Below are 17,977 nucleotides of genomic sequence, written 5' to 3'. Positions count from 1 at the left end.
ATTAAGAAATGTCCTCAATACCACTGCCCCTGTTCAAAAGTTAAAATTGGAAAAACTTTAGGAGAGAGCCAGTCTCAGCCTATTGAGAAAAGAATAAAAAGAGAGTGGAAATTACTAAATTAAGACTCCACACCATTTACTTTTAATTTTTATGTAATCAGTAAAAAAAAAAAAAAAGAGATTGGAAAACATCCATATTTTTATCAAGCAAATAAGCAGTATATGCAAAAATTATAAGGAAAATTGTTTTAATGCTACTGTAAATCTTGTAAACACAGATACAGGAGAACAGAGTCCATCATGTCTCATGTCTTACTATTCACAGGTGTTTTGTAACTATTATCTATGTCTCCTAGGATATAGCATAACAAAATAGTTAAGGCTACATTTAGGCATTTTTTTAGTGCATCTTACTGTACTTGTAGTTTTGTAAGAATTTTGATTAGATTTTATTTTTAAAAAAACCAACCCAAACCTTGAAGTATTTGTTTCACTTGTTATGAAGATCTAAGACTATCTACGTTCTTATCTTCCTCAGTTTTAGAATTCAGTCAATAAGATATTAACTCTCTAAATCTAGGAATTGAACTTTCTGACAGTGCTTAGTGGAACTGACCAAAAAAAAAAAAAAAAAGATCCTGACTATAAACCCTCATGTATTAATATCCTGAAACGCACAGTCTTGGTGTCTTAGTAATTATTATTTGTTAATGATACTCTATTGAGAAAAAATTAAGATGTGACAGCAGTAGTAACCCATGATGCATTGCTTTTTATCTAGAAACTGCTTTGACTTCATTAGACTGGAAAATAAGATTGTCAACTTACTGACAGTTTTGTTGTTTCAAAAAGTGACATTTGAACTGATAACAAAATTGGCTTTTTTTAATGCTTTCAGTATGTGTGTTCATAGTCAGTAAATATTAGATGAGGTTATGAAAAACATCCTGCTCTTTGTCCTTGGAACTGTAGATTTATTTAGTTTAGTTGCTTCTCATATAGATTTCTCATTCCAATGTTTTTCTGTTTGCTAGAGGAAAACACGTTAAACTGAGTTAATTTTTTATGTATATTGTAATTAAAAACATCTGATTCATATTAGAGGTGATTTGTTTAAAAGCTTTCAACATAAAAAGGTTTGCATGTGTTTGTTGGTATTGTGTGTGTACTGTACATTTGCTCCTGAACACCTAAGTGACATTAACCCAACATCAGCTGTCTTCCCTTTAGTTATCAGAGCCAGGGTCAAAGATGTGCAGGAGGGGCCTCCAGAAGCCCCTTTTTAAAATTCTATGACCAAACTGACTGGAGGGTTGCAATGACTTCCCAGTCTCAGATGGTGCTCCCTTTCTGTGTGCTGTGAAATCATCCCTGCCAGAGCGAATTGCACTAAGTGTAAGGTATCTTCCAAAATATCCCATTACAAGTTGAGCCCCATGCTGTATTATTAGCAATATACTCAGCATATTTTTTCAGATGCCGAGTCTGAACATTTCTTGTGTACGGCACTTAAAATGTTTGTTGGCCAACTGAGGCTGCATCCCTCGTTCTCTGTGCCTATGAGAGTATTTTTGTTTGTTTAAACAAGAAGATTCCCGAAATTATTTCTGCCTGGGGAGCAAATGCTCCCTTGGGAAAAAGATTTTATCTGAGGTTAAGGAGGGAAATTTCATGGGGCCTCTTGCTGAACTATTGTCAGCACAGTTCAAACTGTATATAGCAGTGGAAAAAATATTTAGGGCATGTAGAATTCCAGGTGAGGGACCCTTTCAGTGTATACTAAATAGAATTAAAAACGATCCATTTGAAATAATGTTTGCCTGGTTTAATATCTGTTTGTGGACGCTCTGCAAATCCATGAATTAAAACAACAGTTAAGAAAAACTGCTCAAATCCTAGTTCTGACTGTACAGTATACTTGACACACTCAGAAGATACCAGCAATTAGGTTTCTAGTGACTACTGGTTGCAGGAAGGAATATGATTGATTAATAGCACATTGTAGTTTTTTGGCATACGCAGGTAGTGCTCTGTATTCAATCTGAGATATGCAAACAGAGTAGTTAATTGTCCAGATTAGTGATAACTATATACACTGGCAAGAAAGTACATTCTCTCATTGCCTGGCCTAGACACCAATAATTTTTCAGGGGGTTACCTAAAAGAAACCTGAGGCTTTGGAGACAGGCCTCACCTCTCCCTAGCCCATGTTCCATCACCCCTACATCTTAATGACACAGTGTTCCTTTCTGGATTGAGTGAATGGATTTTTGTACAGACCAGTGCTTGCAGAGACACTCGGAGCAGCCCAGTGCTAGATTAGGTAGAAGAGGTGCAGTGTTTGTATTTACCGGTAACATACTCTCTGTTAGCTCTCAGAATTACAGATTTAGCTATGAGATAAAAGGTTTCAAGATACATTCTACTAAAACTTTACATCCAAATCCTTCCAGCAGCATCCACTCTAATTACACTTTCTTCCCTACTTTAGCTGCTTCTAATGGTTTCACTGGACCTTTTTATACAATCAGGCCCTATCTCCTCCCTTGGGAACCTTAAATAAAGCTATCTGCAGAGACTGTTCCATTTAATTAATTATTTACTGCATTTAGTTTTGGGGCCCTTTCATTGATACTAGAGCTGGATGCTTTATTAAGGCAGTAAGATCAAAGAATTAAGGGCTTTGCATCTTAAAGTCAACTTGCCTTTTTTTGTCAGTTTTGTTTTATCTAGTGCACTGTTATATTTTATGATTGTAAGAAAAACCCAGCATCAAGGTTGATCTTTGTGATGCATTACAGAGCAAAAACATGAATGAGTTCTGTGAATTATACGTATTCCCAGCTTAATCTCATCTTGAAGGAGTGATAAGAATAACATACGAAAGGTGGTTAAATTGTAATAGGTCCACGCTTGCGATACTGGCCTTGAAGAATCCGATCCCATAGATCAGGTGTCACAGTTCCTGCTGCAAATCTTGTTTGAACTATTCCTGCTGCATTTAATATTAATCATTTAAATGGGAAAATGAACCATAAAACAACAAACAAGAAGCATCAAGCATCAATCTGAATTTACAAAACCAAAGAGATTAAAAGTTCAAGCTCCAGCTACATCTTTAAGACCATTAATGTACCTAAGATCAGGAGTAGACAGTGTATAGCAGGGTTTCTCAAACGGGGTTGTGGGCCGAAGGACTTACTGGCTGCCGCTTCCAGCAGCTCCCATTGGCCCAGAGCAGTGATCCACGGCCAGTGGGAGCCGCGATTGGCCAGACTTGCAAACGGGCAGGTAAACACACCAGCCCGGCCCAGCCCACCAGGGGCTTTCCCTACACAAGCAGAGACCCCTGTTTGAGAAACCCTGCTCTACTCTGTATACCACATGTATAATTTCTGTATATATGTTATATGTAAATTACTTCTACTATTACATAATGTGCCTTTATTCATATTACATACACTCTTCTGTGTTTTATATATTTCAGTGCTTAGATAGTATGATGGTAGACACTATAGGAGAACCTAATATAGGTGTAATGAACAGTAAGTGCTATATGCATTATATGTTCAAAGCACTATCTTAGGTTAATGGCATGATCTTAGTTTTACATCCTGGGAAAATGAAATGCAGAAAAGTTAAAGGTATGACTTTTTAAACTGCCTGTGCACAAAACTGCATGTGTAATTAGCATAGTTGAATGCACAGGTTGGATAAATGCATACAATTGCCAGTTAGAGGCAATACTGACCAGGAGGTACAACTGGTGACACAATTTGTGCTGTAATTGTGATGGAAAATCAGGCCTGAGTAACTTGTCCAAAGCCACCCAGCCAGTCAGTGGTAGAGCCCAGATTAGAACACAAATTTGACTTCCAGCCCTCCAGACATTACTTCTTATAGAGCAGTCAAGACATAAAACTATCACTGTTTGGTGTATTAAAAACAAATTTTGGAAAACTTCTTAGTAATTTGTTGGCCATAATTATACCATATTATTGCAGACCACAGTCTGTTGTAAAGCACTGTGATTCTCTGTGCACTGCTCCACATGCTGGTACTTGGGAGCCCTTTGCTAGATTGTTGGAAACCATAGCAATGGACTTTTCTGCATCCTGTGGTGGGTATATGTGGCACAAGTGTTGAATAAGAGCATGCTGTGCTGTCTATTGGCAGCCAGTATGTAAGCAGGTGATCAGATTCACCAGTGGCTAGGGCATGGGAAAAAATATGTTTTTGAATGAATTTCAAATGAGAAATGTGTGAGGCATGATGTATGCAGCATTTGTCTTTTTTTATAGTAAAAAGGAGGTGACTCTGTCATCTAAAATAAAGAAACCTCAGGATAATGCTATAACCTCTGATGCTATGAGGACAGAAGAACATATAATACTTGAGAGATTTAAACTGCTTCCACATTTAGTGTGGCTTTTGAGGCCATTTTATGGTTCAGATCTGTGAGCCATAGGACCCAAAAATTGTTGCAACAACAAAAGTGTATCATGGACTCTTATAAACACTCCCAAAGCAGTGTAGCCTGGCAAATGGGCACAGGCTTGGGAATTAGGAGATCCTGAGTACTAATCCTAGCTCTACCATTGAGTTGCTTTGGGCCTTTGGTAAGTCACTTCACCTTTTGTTCTGTTATCACGTCTTATCAGCTGGAATACTTACCTACGGGGTAAGTGCGTATTAATAGCTGTGCTTGAACACATAGTGGTCTTACTGCTTTAGGCAAAGATGCATGACAAGTGGAGAAAATATTTTTTTTAAAATCTCAGTGGTATGAGTGAGTTTGAGTTACACAGAGTTCTAGCCTGAATGTTGAGTCTGTCATGCTTAGAAACACCAGCAAGTTTGATACGTTTAATATAAAAGAAGCTGTGAAAGATCCTGTAAATACACATGCTCAAAGTTAAGTACGGATGTAAGTGTCTGCAGAATTGAGGCCATAGAATTCTTGATCAGTGGAAACAGCCCCAGTCCCAAGTTTAGTACAATTCTCTTTTAGAGATCCCAGAATTGGAGATGGTTACAGTTTCAGTATCTGCTTAGCCTTATCTACAATGCCTGGCTTGGCAACCCTTCACTGTACTTTACTCCAAGTGAATCCGTTCAGGAGGGTATTATTAAGCTTTCAATAACAAGATCCAATCATGATGTGGTCTACTTAATCATTGACTTTCCTCATCTGAGGCTGTCCCTGTCTGCATAAAAGCCAATACTTTACTTTGCTTGAGGAAGCCACTGACTTCCTGTTTGGGGCTGGAGCGTAGTATAGGTATGTAATATTCATAATGTGTTTACCTGCCCTAGTCTTGTTTGTAAACTTATATTTGTAATTTATATACATAGATGTTATCTCATGAATATTTAAAACAAAATGATTTTATATATTATATAGGAATGGAATATAGGAATGTTTTGTTTATAGAGAAAACTCTATTGTTGCTTTAGACATTATATCCCATTTTCAGTTACTTTGCATCCCCAAGGATGGAGTCAGTGGCATATGTAGGTGGATACAGTCTATAAACACTTTAGTACAAGAAAGCAGCATTGTTTTCCCTCTCCACAATCCCCCACCTTTCCATTTTCTTTCTGTGTGGTTCAGCTGAGCAAGTTGTTGAAGCTCTAATTTGGCTTTTGGAATCTGTATTACTGGTTGTGTTTGCAGAGATGGCAGTTAGGAAAAAAACATCTTTTTACATGTAAACTGAGTGTATTTGATATGGCACCAGTTAGCGGCAATAGAACTGGAGTCTCATGATGCCTTTTTTCTAGAATCACTTTTTAAGAATTGGACTGTAAATTTGTGTTTTGAGGTCAACAAAATGAGTTCATAGACTTATCAGACAGAGGTATGAAAGTCTGTGCTGTGCATATTCGAGGCAGAGCCCAGAACTTGCAGCCTAGGAGTGTGAGGGTAGCTTTAAGCCATCGTTGCGCCTTCCCTTCCTGCTCCAGAGGCTAGAGAGGCACCCAGTGGGCTTGTCTAGATCCAAGCAACAGCTGTCTCCCCAGGTTGCCCTATTGCTACATTGCTGCCTGCTGCAGCTATGTCCCTGCTGTGGCCCACCTTGTCCTTTACACCAGTGGTTCTCAAACTAGGGCCACTGCTTGTGCAGGGAAAACCCCGGGCGGGCCGGACCAATTTGTTTACCTGCCGCATCTGCAGGTTCGGCCAATCGCAGCTCCCAGTGGCTGCAGTTTGCCGTCCCAGGCCAATGGGAGCTGCAGGAAGCAGTGTGGGCCAAGGGACGTCCTGGCCGCCGCTTCCAGCCGCCTCCATTGGCCTGGAGTGGTGAACCGCGGCCACTGAGAGCCGTGATCGGCCGAACCTGCGGACGTGGCAGGTAAACAAACCGGCTCGGCCCACCAGGGGCTTTTCCTGAACAAGCAGCAGCTCTAGTTTGAAAACCACTGCTCTAGATAACTGAAAAAACAACATAGTAATTATAAGAACGCCCATGTTTGTCTAGATTATAGCTCTTTGCTGGTTAGCAAAGAGCTGATGGAAAAGCATAGTCAAGGTTCTCAAAATGTGAACCCCCCCCCCAAATCTCTCCCCAAATTCCCCTAAAACAGGTTCCATTGTGAACTGTCATCCTCACAGGAGAGCATATTTAACCATGAGAATGGTTTGAGTTTGGTTTTGTTTTTAGGTGTTTTGCTTCTGTGGTATCTCAATTGCTTTTTTTTTTTTAACGGGCTAACAAACTAGTCAGTCTATGTCCTGTGGATCTGCAGCTATAAAAAACAAGGCGGCTGCTGGGATGCGCAGAATCCAGCAGGGTTTAATGTCATGGGGTAGGAAGTGCTTACCTGACGGAGCCTGGACTGTATTCTTATTTGCCATTGGCATTTAAATCTGAATGTACAGAGCTGGAGTGACATCACTTGTGATACTAGCAGCTTGTGTAAACTAGAAAATTACATCGTGTTAGACTGAGCATGGCCTAAATCTGCTGCAGCGCCAACCAGCTGACACGAAGTTAAACAGACCTGTCCATGTCAAGTGCAGTATGTTTAATAGCATGTCAGCTAACATGTGCTGACAGTGTAATTTTCCAGTGTAGAGCACTTGGGAGCATTGGAAGATGTTCTCAGCTGCCCACCTGCATATGAAAGACTTAATGAGCCTGAGAACTCCAAGATTCAAAAATAAAGGGCAGGGTTCAGGCTCAGGCAACACTAGCATTACCCACAGTGCTGGGCTCTGGAAGTGGAAATGGCCTAGCATCACTGTGCCCCCAGCTCTCACTTGCTGGGAGGTTTTCAAGCAGCCACCACAGCTGGAGAAGTGGATGGTGCTGACTGGAGAGGGGATAATTGATTCAGCATATCCCCCAGGGAAGCGTCTGGTTTTCTTTGAGACTAAGCCACCAATTTAAAGCTGTCTTAATATAATATATGGAGATACACCTATCCCATAGAGCTGGAAGGGACCCTAAAAAATCATTGAGTCCAGCCCCCTGCTTTCACTAGCATGTCCAAGTACTGATTTTGCCCCAGCTCCCTAAGTGGCCCCCTCAAGGATTGAACTTGTAACCCTGGGTTTAGCAGGCCAATGTTCAAACCACAGAGCTATCCTCCCCCATAGAGGAACTCCTGTAGAAGGAGGGCAGTGCACAACTACTTTATCTATCCTTTCTCCTCCCTTTAAGAGCTGAATTCCCCTCCTCAGTGTAGCTGCCAAGCTGGATGGGAAGGTTCAACTTGCACACTTCCTGTTCCTCCACTGACTTGCTACATGACCTTGGATAACTCACCTCTTCCTGCTGCCATTTATCCATGTGTAACTTGTATATAATTGATGAGGTTTTGCAGGGATTAATTAATGGTTGCTAAGTGCTTTGGGATCCAGGGATGAAAGACATTATGTACATAGTAATTTTTCTTCTGGCTGATAAGCTATTATTAAAGCAAGTTGGAAGCTTATTTCCATTCTCTCCCAGGGAGCTCGCACATTGGCATCTTTTTTTTTCATGGCTGTTTGCAGCACTGGGTTTGGATATGACAAACCTGAAAAAATCGCCAAGTATTTTACAGGCGATAAGAGCTTTTTACGCAGTGAACTATCATACTTCTGGGCTCAGCAAAATGGGTGCCATGTTCCTTTATATAACAGAGTCTGGAAAATGAAAGCTGTAAATCGTAGAAAGTTGGTAATCAGATAGTATGGCTTAATACCAAAGAAGCAGCCTAGAGCCAGGCATTGTTATTGGATTACTGTAAGACTGTTTAGAGGTGCCTTACTATTTCTCTGTCCGATTAAAGCCTGTATGTGGATATTAGAAACAGATGATCTGATAAGTGGATCCCCTGCACCCCCAGATAAATAATATTTTCCTGTTTAAAGTGTGGAGAATCCAACAGCAGTTGTTTGCTTAGTATGACTAAGCACTTGAAAGAATGGTCAGCAGCCCCACTCAGGTAGCCGTGTTTCATACAAATGTTTATAGCCTGCTTCTAAAGTGACTTACGCAGAACAGAAGTTGTAATGTCTGTTGTGTTCTATTGTTGTTGAAGTGTCTGTTTTGAGGAGCTGTTGAAAGTCTGGAATATATCCACAATTTCTCCTGGAGGGTGTGTTTGAAAACACAGGCTGACTTTTAAAGTTCACATGGGACGGGCAGGGGAAGGATGGCTATGATTCATCGTCACTTTTAAAAACAGTGTATCAGTCTTTGAGTTAGAATTTCCATCATGTTTTTACTCTTCCCTTTTCCTTTCCAGGGAGTGAAGCTGATTTTAGCTCTTCAAGCAGCACAGGCAGCATTTCAGCTCCTGAAGTCCATATGTCTGCTGCTGGGAACAAAAGAGCCTCTTTTTCTCGCAAGTAAGCAAAGCAATTTATCTTATACTATGGGTGTTGCTTAGTGGAACGCCAGGCTTATCCACCACTGTTGTATCTTTTAAGATAATTTGGACTGCAGTGTGTTCTCTGATAGTACTGATGTTAATTAGAATCTGTGATCTAGGAGAGAACAAATGTGATGTATTTGGAGAATATAAACTGTTATACAGTAGGATCATGTGACCAACAACAGTTCTGTTCATTCATGACATACCTTTGAGATCTGTCAGCTACATAAAAAAATAACGTTTAACATAGAAAGAAGGGGAAACAGCTGGGTGTGTGCTTAGTTAAGAGCAACCATTCCAACCAATTGACCTTAACCTTCTGGTCACATCATTTTGTTTTCCTGCTGTGACAAATTGTCAGCTCACCACATGCCTTACAGGGTTGATCCTTGTGTCTTTAATTCCTGTTGCTAAATATCACGTTCCACTCCTTTGTATTAATAAGTATAAAATACCTAGTCTTGAAAGGTACGTATTAAAAATGCTTTTGATGAAATATTTCTGTAAGTTGCTTCCACGTCATGTCAGATACAAAATTTGTATCCACATCCAATCCACAGTCTGCAAACATGGTCTGTGGATATCTGCAGATTTGCAGGGCTCTAGACATATGCACATTGTGCTGTGCCTACACAATCCCTGCTGCTTACAGTCTGTTTGAGCTGTCAGGGAGGGATGAAATTGACAAGACAAGATCCCTGCTCTTTGTGGAATCACAAGACTGAAGCTGGCAGGGAGAGTGGAGGGACAGCATGATTCCCATATTTTCAAGTCACCTGAGCTCATCCATGATCATAACCTACCCAATGTGCAGGGGTTGGTAGCATAATGCCTAACTGAAAGAGAATCTGATCTCTGTCTTGGTATCAATATGTAAATAAACAGCAGTTTAGCTCTGTTCATGCTGTATTGAAGGAGAATAGGTAGCAGCTGCAACAGTGCGGTTTTGTGTTTAACTCAAGTGTAATAACTGAATGATTAAATCCTAAACCTGCTTTATTTATTACTAGCAGTATGACCTCTTGTTGTAGTTTTAAATATTCCATGCAAGATACCAGTCTTAATTTGCCCTGAAGTCATGATAACATTCCTTCAAATGCAGCTCTTGGGACAGTTAAGGACTGTGCAGATTCTGGCTTGCAAAAAACAACAACAACAAAACCACATTAGAAATAGTCCTGAGCAAAGAAAATTTAAATAGTCCTTTCCTTTCACTTTTGTTTTAAAATGTTTGCCTTTGCTCTGTTTAAGAATTAACAAAAAAAAAAAAAGGCAGTTGGACTTAATTGTGTCACATTTGATTCTGTAGCATTTCAGTGACGTCATAGCCACACTCTTGCATTTTATTGTAAGCTACTTATGAAGTCACCCAAACCACAGCACTGCCGTGCTGGCTTGCAGCACCACCACGCAACCATCTGTTCCATATAAAGTGTTCATTTTCAGAAGAGAGAGAAAACCAGGCCAAACAGTTTTAAGAGGAAAGGATTTTTGCTTCATGAGTTCTGTAATATTTTCAATGATGTGTAGTATCCTTCTCATTTTCTGGCTGGATTTCTTTTTTCCATTTCTTTGGAAATATGTTTTCACTTTTTGTTACAATTTAGAGGAACAGCTTCCACGTGGGAGAGTGGTAGTGACATTTCATGAAAGTAGCTAGAAGTGTTTACAGACTAAAATGTAACTTTATAAACAGTTTCCAGAATATCACAGGTCCTTACCAGAGGCCTGGGTATTGGCCAGCACTGATTGGACTTGCTTTCAAGTGCAAATAGTGAATAGTTCAGAATGTTTTAAGACTGGGGAGGGACAGGTATGAGAGTGACTTGGAGGATGCAACTGTGCTGTCTTGAAGCTCTCCAGGTACTGAGCCTTTGGGGCTATTTCAGCATTCCCTCAGTCAGGTTCAGACCATTATCTAAGTACATCAATAGTTGGCAGTGACAATTTGAAGTACACTATGCCGAAAGGGCAAAGGAACAGTGCTTCAAGCAAAACTTCTTTTTACTGGCCATTGTGACCTCTCAGGCCACTTGCTAAGGATCAAGAAGTCTTGCCACAAGTCTTAATTGGCTCCCAAGAACAGGGGTCCTGCTACAAGCCTGACTGAGGAAGTCTCTTGGTAAATACCAATGTAGACTGCAGTCTTCTAATTACTTGAGTGTAGACCAGAAAACTCAAATGTGCAGCTTGCTAACTTAGATGGATGTAGTGGGAATGAGGAGAGTAGGGTGGAGTCAGTGGAAACAGAAATCTAAGTATAGAAAGATAGATCTGGTAATTTTCTCTAAACCATCTGATTCTGACTAACTGCTTCATGGTCAGTGAAAGATACATGGTACCTGGAGATGCTAAGGGCATGTCTAAACTGCAAGTAGAGGTGTAATTTTCAGCTCAGGTACGTGTACTTGCGCTAAAAACAGCAATGTAGGTGTGGTGAGACAATGGTCTAGGTGCTCCTGGTACAATCTGACCTGAGATCCTAGGTATGTATCCAGGAGGCTAGTCTGACACACTACCAACCATCCCCATGGCTACCCTGCTATTTTTAGTGTGCTAACTTGATCAAAGCTAATGAGGGCATGTCTCCTCGAGCTGGAATTTACCCCTCCAGCTCCAGAGTAGAGCTTCCCTAAGACCTTCTTACTCCCCAGCTGCTCTGATTTATTTTATAGAGCATCATGGGGTGACCTTATAGCAGGACATGCTGTGATTTGCATGGTGCAGTGTAACCCAACAAACTTTACTCATTTTGATTTGCCTTCAGTCGTGGCCCTCATGGACGGAATAATGGATCTTCATCATACAAGTCTGGAGCCAGTCCGCCTACTTCTCGTGAGAAGGATCTGTTATCAGTACTGTGCAGAAATCAGTTGAGTCCTGTTAACTTCAATCAGAATTATGGGGCTTCTTCAGTCAGCAGCAGTAACTCAGGTTCATACAAGGGAAGTGATAGCAGCCCAGTTATGAGGCAAGTGCTTGTTACTTTCTCCCAGTTTTAATTCTGTTATCTTATCCTCACCATTCTATACTGTGGGATCTATCCTCTGGACTGGAGAATAAAACATCTTGCACCTCAGTGCCACTGTGTAGATTTACAGGCAGGGACTGTGGTATTGGTAAAGGGTTAGTCAGGAATGCACTCCATCCTACTTTTCTGCCACCATGGAAACTTGATCACCTCAGTGTCACAAGATACATGGTCTCCACTAGCCTAAGGGCTGTGTCAGCCAGATTTCACATCCAAGTCTGATTGTTTTCATGTAGTAGTACGTGGTTTAGTCCTCTTGGCTCTTGCTTCACACACACAACTCCCATTGACTAAAGAGGAATTTGAGTGTGGAGTGGATGCAGAAGATAATGTCATCTCCAGGCTAGATCCACAAAGGGATTTAGGTACCTAACTGACACTTTAAGTGGCTAAATTCAAAATTAGATCTTGAAACATGCCTGTTTGGCTGCTGCCTGTAAACACTTGCACTCCCCCAGCACTTACATTTCTGCTCATTAAAGTCCCCTAGGAGCCTTCATTTCTCCCACTGGGCAGGTGCACAGCCATCTAAGTCCTGCTGCCTGGGCACGTAGATCACTCTAAACCCCAGCAGGACCCTGAAACTTGGTGTTCCCCCACCTCTCTCTCCTGCAGAGCCCAATCTGGTGGATGGCATTAGTTGAAAGGATATTACAATATCCTAGTGGATGAGTTACTTTAGGAGGAAGCCAGTTTAGACTGTGTGTGTGGCTATGCGTACATGTGCACACTGAAGGCTAGATCACAAAATAGACTTGGAGATGCAATGCCTAATGTGTTATGGGATATTCTGGGGTGGGTTTCTCAGTCTGTCTTGTTATTTAAACGAATCCATTGGGCTAGAGAGTGACTCCATAACCCAGTGATTAGGGCATGCCCGTGAGAGACCCAAGTTCAAACCCATGCTCCTCCTCAGGCAGAGGTGGGGATTTGAATCTGGGGGTGTCTCATACTGGTTGAGTGCCCTTACCACAGGGCTAAAGGTTGTGAAGATGCCACCATTGTTTTTTTTACAAGAAAGGGTTTAGGCACCTAACTCAAGGAGAGGGTTCGCAGCTGTGAAACCTGAGCAAAGGCCAGTGCCTCTCTTTGGCCCAGACCTAGTCAGCTAACTCCCTTTTAGGCCTCCTCCCTCTCCCTCTGCATTTCCTTAGGGGGGAGGGATAGCTCAGTAGTTTGAGCATTGGCCTGCTAACCTCAGGCTTGTGAGTTCAGCCCTTGAGGGGGCCATTTAAGGATTTGGGGCAAAAATCCATCTGGGGATTAGTCCTGCTTTGAGCAGGGGGTTGGACTACATGATATTCTATGAGTCTATTGTTCAACTGAAGTGGCTCTTAGCTCAGCGTGCTGGCCTTTGTGGATCTTAGGCATCAAACTCTCCCCATGCATGGTATAGGGATCCTAACTTGAGGCCATGGATGCCACAAGATAGCAGGGCATGTAAACATTAGGCAGAGCAACTCTAAGTCCATTTTGTGATGTAGCCTTCAAGGTGCACAAGTACACATAGCCACACACACAGTGTGAACTGGCTTCCTCCTAGTAACTCATCCACAAGCTTTAGCTATTGTAATATCCTTTCAACTAATCCAGTCTACTCAATTAACACTCTGCTTCCTGCTGAATTCCTAACATCACAGTACACTGCCTTGTCTATATTAGTGTCAGACATCTCTGGCAGTGGCCTTGCTGTACACGTGTAGAAAGCTTTACTCTTATGACTTTTATTTTAATCACATGGAATCCAAGTACAGTAAATAGCAGAATTCTTAGTGAAGTCACTGGCAAATGCCTCAAGCACTATGATTTACCAAACTAAGTCACTAATGTTTACTGTGAGAGACCCAAATTGAGTCCACTGTAAACTCAGCTTTGTGACAGTCAGGATTGGTATGGAATCCATCTACTCTTAGGAAGGTAAAGAGTTGCAGGAATAACACTGGGTATTTTTGTTTCAGACGGTCGGTGAGATATAATTCTTGTGGGGAGAATCATGGCATTAAAGCACCACATCCAGAGCAGTATTTGACCCCACTGCAGCAGAAAGAAGTTACAGTGAGACATCTAAAAACAAAACTGAAGGAATCTGAGAGCAGACTTCAAGAAAGGTACATTTTCTCCCAGAAAAATAATTTGGGGAGAGATGAGATTTATTCAGTGGTTTCCACTAGGGAAAAATCCTGAAGTTCCTACTCCCTTCTTGACTGCAGTGAGTTTTGACTAAGGAGCTTAGAATTTGTCTGTATCTGATTAAATGAAATTGTTTACAGACTTTGCAGGTTTCAAAACCCGTTCCATGAAAGCATACAGTATAGTTAACTTTTGGAAAGGAACCAGTGATCTCCTTTGAGCCTGGACTGTTTTATAAATATTTTGAAGGGATATTTTTTCAGTCAGTCTGATATTGCACCACTGACTTTTACACATGCAACTGTTGATGCCTTCAGACTTGTAACTGTGGTTTCAGGGACTAGCTTTGCAAGTGGCTCAATCAGTTGTCAACTTCAGTCATACCCAAGGGTTGTATTTCTGTAAATGTGAGAAGTTATTGGACAATATCTTGTCTTGTTCTAAACCTCTTTGTAACAGAAAAAGTATCTGCCTCCCACCCTCTCCACATCAAAAACTCTTTGACAGGAGATCCTGCCTGGTTATGTTTTAGTTTGTTTTACTCACAATAGTTCTGTGTAGTGATGTTCTGCACAAGAGCAACTGCTTATATTACACAAGAGATTTCTTTAATTGAGAGGTTTATGGTTTGGGTCTAAATTATGGTATCTTTGCACAGAGGGACTGTGCAGGAGGTGGAGTTTTACATACATCCCTCCCCCCCCCCAAACAAAGTCATGGCATAGATCACCTCTCTCATGCTGCCTCTGGAACTTACTGTGTAGCCCTGGTATGTGTGGTTAGGTCAGTGAATCCACTTAGCAGTAGACTATCTTACCTTGCCATCCATTGTCCTCATGTTATACATCTGCCAGTCCACTGTGAAACTGCGCTATGTGCATAGGGGTGTTGGTCCAAGTTTTTGCAGCATCTTTACATCCTCACCATCCCTATGTAATGGGACTTCTCTGAATGCTTTAATTGACCAAAGAACAGAAGTTTGACAGTGATTTTGCTTTTGCTACAGGGAAACAGAAATAGAAGAGCTCAAGTCGCAGCTGGCTCGCATGAGGGAAGACTGGATTGAAGAGGAGTGTCATCGAGTGGAAGCACAGTTGGCCTTGAAAGAAGCAAGAAAGGAGATCAAACAACTTAAGCAGGTTATTGAAACCATGAAAAACAGCTTGGCTGAGAAAGACAAAGGGATTCAGAAGTATTTCATAGACATTAATATCCAAAACAAGAAACTGGAGTCCTTGCTTCAGAGCATGGAGATGGCTCAGAGCGGCTCTTTGAGGGATGAGCAGTGTATAGAGTATACATGTGAGTCACCTGGTAAGTCTTTAGGTCCAAGTACAATATATTCCAAAATGGTGGGCAACCTAGTTATGGAGGACCAAGCCATGGAGGACAGCAGGCTGCTGCTCAGTGATGATATGGCTAATGGGACTAACTTTTTTGAAGAAATTATTCTGGCCTCTACACCTGAATCTGGTGATCCAGCCCTCTTCGCTTCCAGTGCTGGGCCTGCTGCCCTAAACCAAAACGCACTTGAAAGGGTCTGTGCTGAAAAACTAACATCCTCACAGGCAGAGGAGGAGAGTGATAATAGCATGAGGACGGAACAGGCCATTCAGACTGACGTGGTGCCATACAGCCCGGATGTGGAGCAGCTCGTTCAGAACATATTCAGATCACAACATATCAGTCCCATGAGCCCATTTGCTGCCTTAAAGGGATTGGATGGATTTCCTGCTGGATGCTTCAGTGAATCTGATTTGCTACTGGACTTAAATCCAAGTGATCCAAACTCTGCCATTCTTTTGTCTCCCATGGAGTCTCCAGGTAGCAAGGGGGATTGGAGCGTTAGGGAAAACCATGTTATGAAGGAACTTGACTTTACAGCCTCTTGTGATGAAACATTCAGAAATGTCATTACTGTCTCGCAGGCAGGCATCACGAAAAGGTACTGGAGCAGCAGTTTCCTTGTTGATCTTTTGGCTGTAGCAGCCCCCATTGTACCAACAGTAATGTGGGCATTCAGCACTCAGCGAGGTGGAACGGATCCGATCTATAACATCGGCGCATTACTTCGTGGCTGTTGCCTGGTGGCACTACACTCGCTGCGTCGTGCGCCTTTCAGTATCAAAACCTAAGTGCAGCTGCTGAGTTGTGTGCTGGTTGGTGGGGGAAGAATTACAATAGACCATAAAAGTGTGTGCGTATAATGGCAGAGTCTGTCTTTTTGCTCCTGCATATTTGATTTGCACTGTATTTAGTTGAAAACATGTTTGTTGTTTGAAACTGAAGGAAGGCTCAGTGACGTGGCGGCTTGGTCCTACTAAGTGTACTACACGTGTACTTTAGCAAGCATGCTGTCGCTTTTCATGTGTAGTCTGGTGTCTTGATTCTTACACTAAAAGCTCATACTTCCAAGGCAGCTTCGGGCACGTATTGTATGTCTGGCTTGCTTAGTGTTCTTGTAAAATATATAATTGCCCTAGCATTCCACTGGTCTTGTGTACAAGGGGACTGTAACCAAAAATGCATTCGTGTAGGTTGTTGGGCATCTTGAATCTTGCTATGTTTGATAAATAGGGGGTGAATATATTTTATGCATATTATTTTAAAGTCTTAATTGAACTCCTATTGTAACCTGCTAGTCATTCAAGCCATGTTAAAAACTCTCTAAGGGTATTGTGAATTAACTTATTTTTTGCTTATTAATCATGTTTTATTGGAAACAGCAGATTTATAATCACAAATTACAGTAAAGCATGATAAAAGTATGAACTGGTGTTTTATTTTAGCAAAACCCTCACCTGCAGTAAGCTATTAAAAATTAATGCAGGTTTAAGGTTGAAATTTTACACACAGAGGCGGCAGGAGCCCAGTGAATACTCTAGGGCAGTGGTATTGAAACTGTGGGTTGCGACCCATTATTAGGTCATGGAATGTAAAGCACTGGGTCGCGGCTACTCTGGTCAGCACCGCCGACCGGGCCATTAAAAGTCTCATTGGCAGTGCTGCCTGGCTAAGGCAGGCTAGTCTGTACCTGTTCAGACACCGCGCTGCGCCCTGGAAGTGGCCAGCAGCAGGTCTAGCTCCTAGGCAGGGGAGGCACGGGGCTCCATGCACTGCCCCCACCCCAAGCACTCGCCCTTCACTCCCTTTGGCTGGATACCGGCCAACGGGAGCTGGGGGAGGGCAGTGCTTATGGGGAAGAGCCACACAAAGCTACTTGTGCACCTCCGCCCAGGAGCCAGACCTGCTGCTGGCCGCTTCTGGGGCACAGTGGAGTCCGCGGCGCCAGGAGAGGCAGGAAGCCTGCCTTAGCACCCCTACTGCACCGCTGACTGGGAGCCGCCGGAGGTAAGTCCACACACCAACTCCTGTCCCAGCTGAGCCCCCCAAAACCCAGAGCCCACTCCTGTACCTCAAACCCCTCATCCTCAGCCCCACTCCAGAGCCTGCATCCTCGGCCCAGATGCCCTCCTGCACCCCAACTACCTGCCCCAGGCCAGAGCCCCCTCCCACACCCTGAACCCCTCATTCCCAGCCCCACCCCTGCACCCCCACCTCTACTCCAGTCCTGAGCCCCTCCCACGCCCCAAACCCCTCATCCCCAGCTCCGCTGGGTCGTGGACAAAAACAATTTTCTTCAACTGGGTCACCAGAAAAAAAGTTTGAAAACCACTGCACTGGGGTACTGTAGATTGGCATTGTTACAACAGCGGAATTTGGCCTGGAAAACTTGGTTCTGGTTCCCACAGCAGCTAGTGAGATGAAGTGTTCTATATTCAGTCACCAGTCCCCAAGCCATCGGAGTTCCACCCTTCCACCTAATCGTTGTGGAGGGGTTAACTTTAATCCTTTAACATATTTAGAATTTGGCCAAGTACAGTTGCTCTGGGAACTCATCTCTTTGAACGTCTGAACTGAGAAGTGTAAAAATTTCATCTTTAATTT

General features: G+C 42.4%; 1 protein-coding gene across 5 annotated transcripts in view; it reads left to right on the top strand.

The window, feature by feature from the left end:
* SYBU (syntabulin) overlaps positions 1 to 16,797 on the top strand; it is an 87,601-nt gene extending 70,804 nt beyond the window's left edge. For 4 of the 5 annotated variants that reach the window (XM_030553718.1, XM_030553719.1, XM_030553720.1 and 1 more), the window contains 4 exons: positions 8,740 to 8,842; positions 11,636 to 11,839; positions 13,858 to 14,007; positions 15,036 to 16,797. In XM_030553718.1, the coding sequence (XP_030409578.1) occupies positions 8,740 to 8,842; positions 11,636 to 11,839; positions 13,858 to 14,007; positions 15,036 to 16,164 (1,586 nt within the window). In that variant the 3' untranslated portion in view covers positions 16,165 to 16,797. The remainder of the gene's footprint in view (positions 1 to 8,739; positions 8,843 to 11,635; positions 11,840 to 13,857; positions 14,008 to 15,035) is intronic. The other variant, XM_030553721.1, reaches the window with a different exon arrangement.
* The last annotated feature ends 1,180 nt before the right edge of the window (positions 16,798 to 17,977 follow it).

Source organism: Gopherus evgoodei, chromosome 2 (genome assembly GCF_007399415.2).
Source record: "Gopherus evgoodei ecotype Sinaloan lineage chromosome 2, rGopEvg1_v1.p, whole genome shotgun sequence".
In the NCBI taxonomy this organism is placed as follows: Eukaryota; Metazoa; Chordata; order Testudines; family Testudinidae; genus Gopherus; species Gopherus evgoodei.
This window is presented reverse-complemented; position numbering and strand designations above follow the sequence as displayed.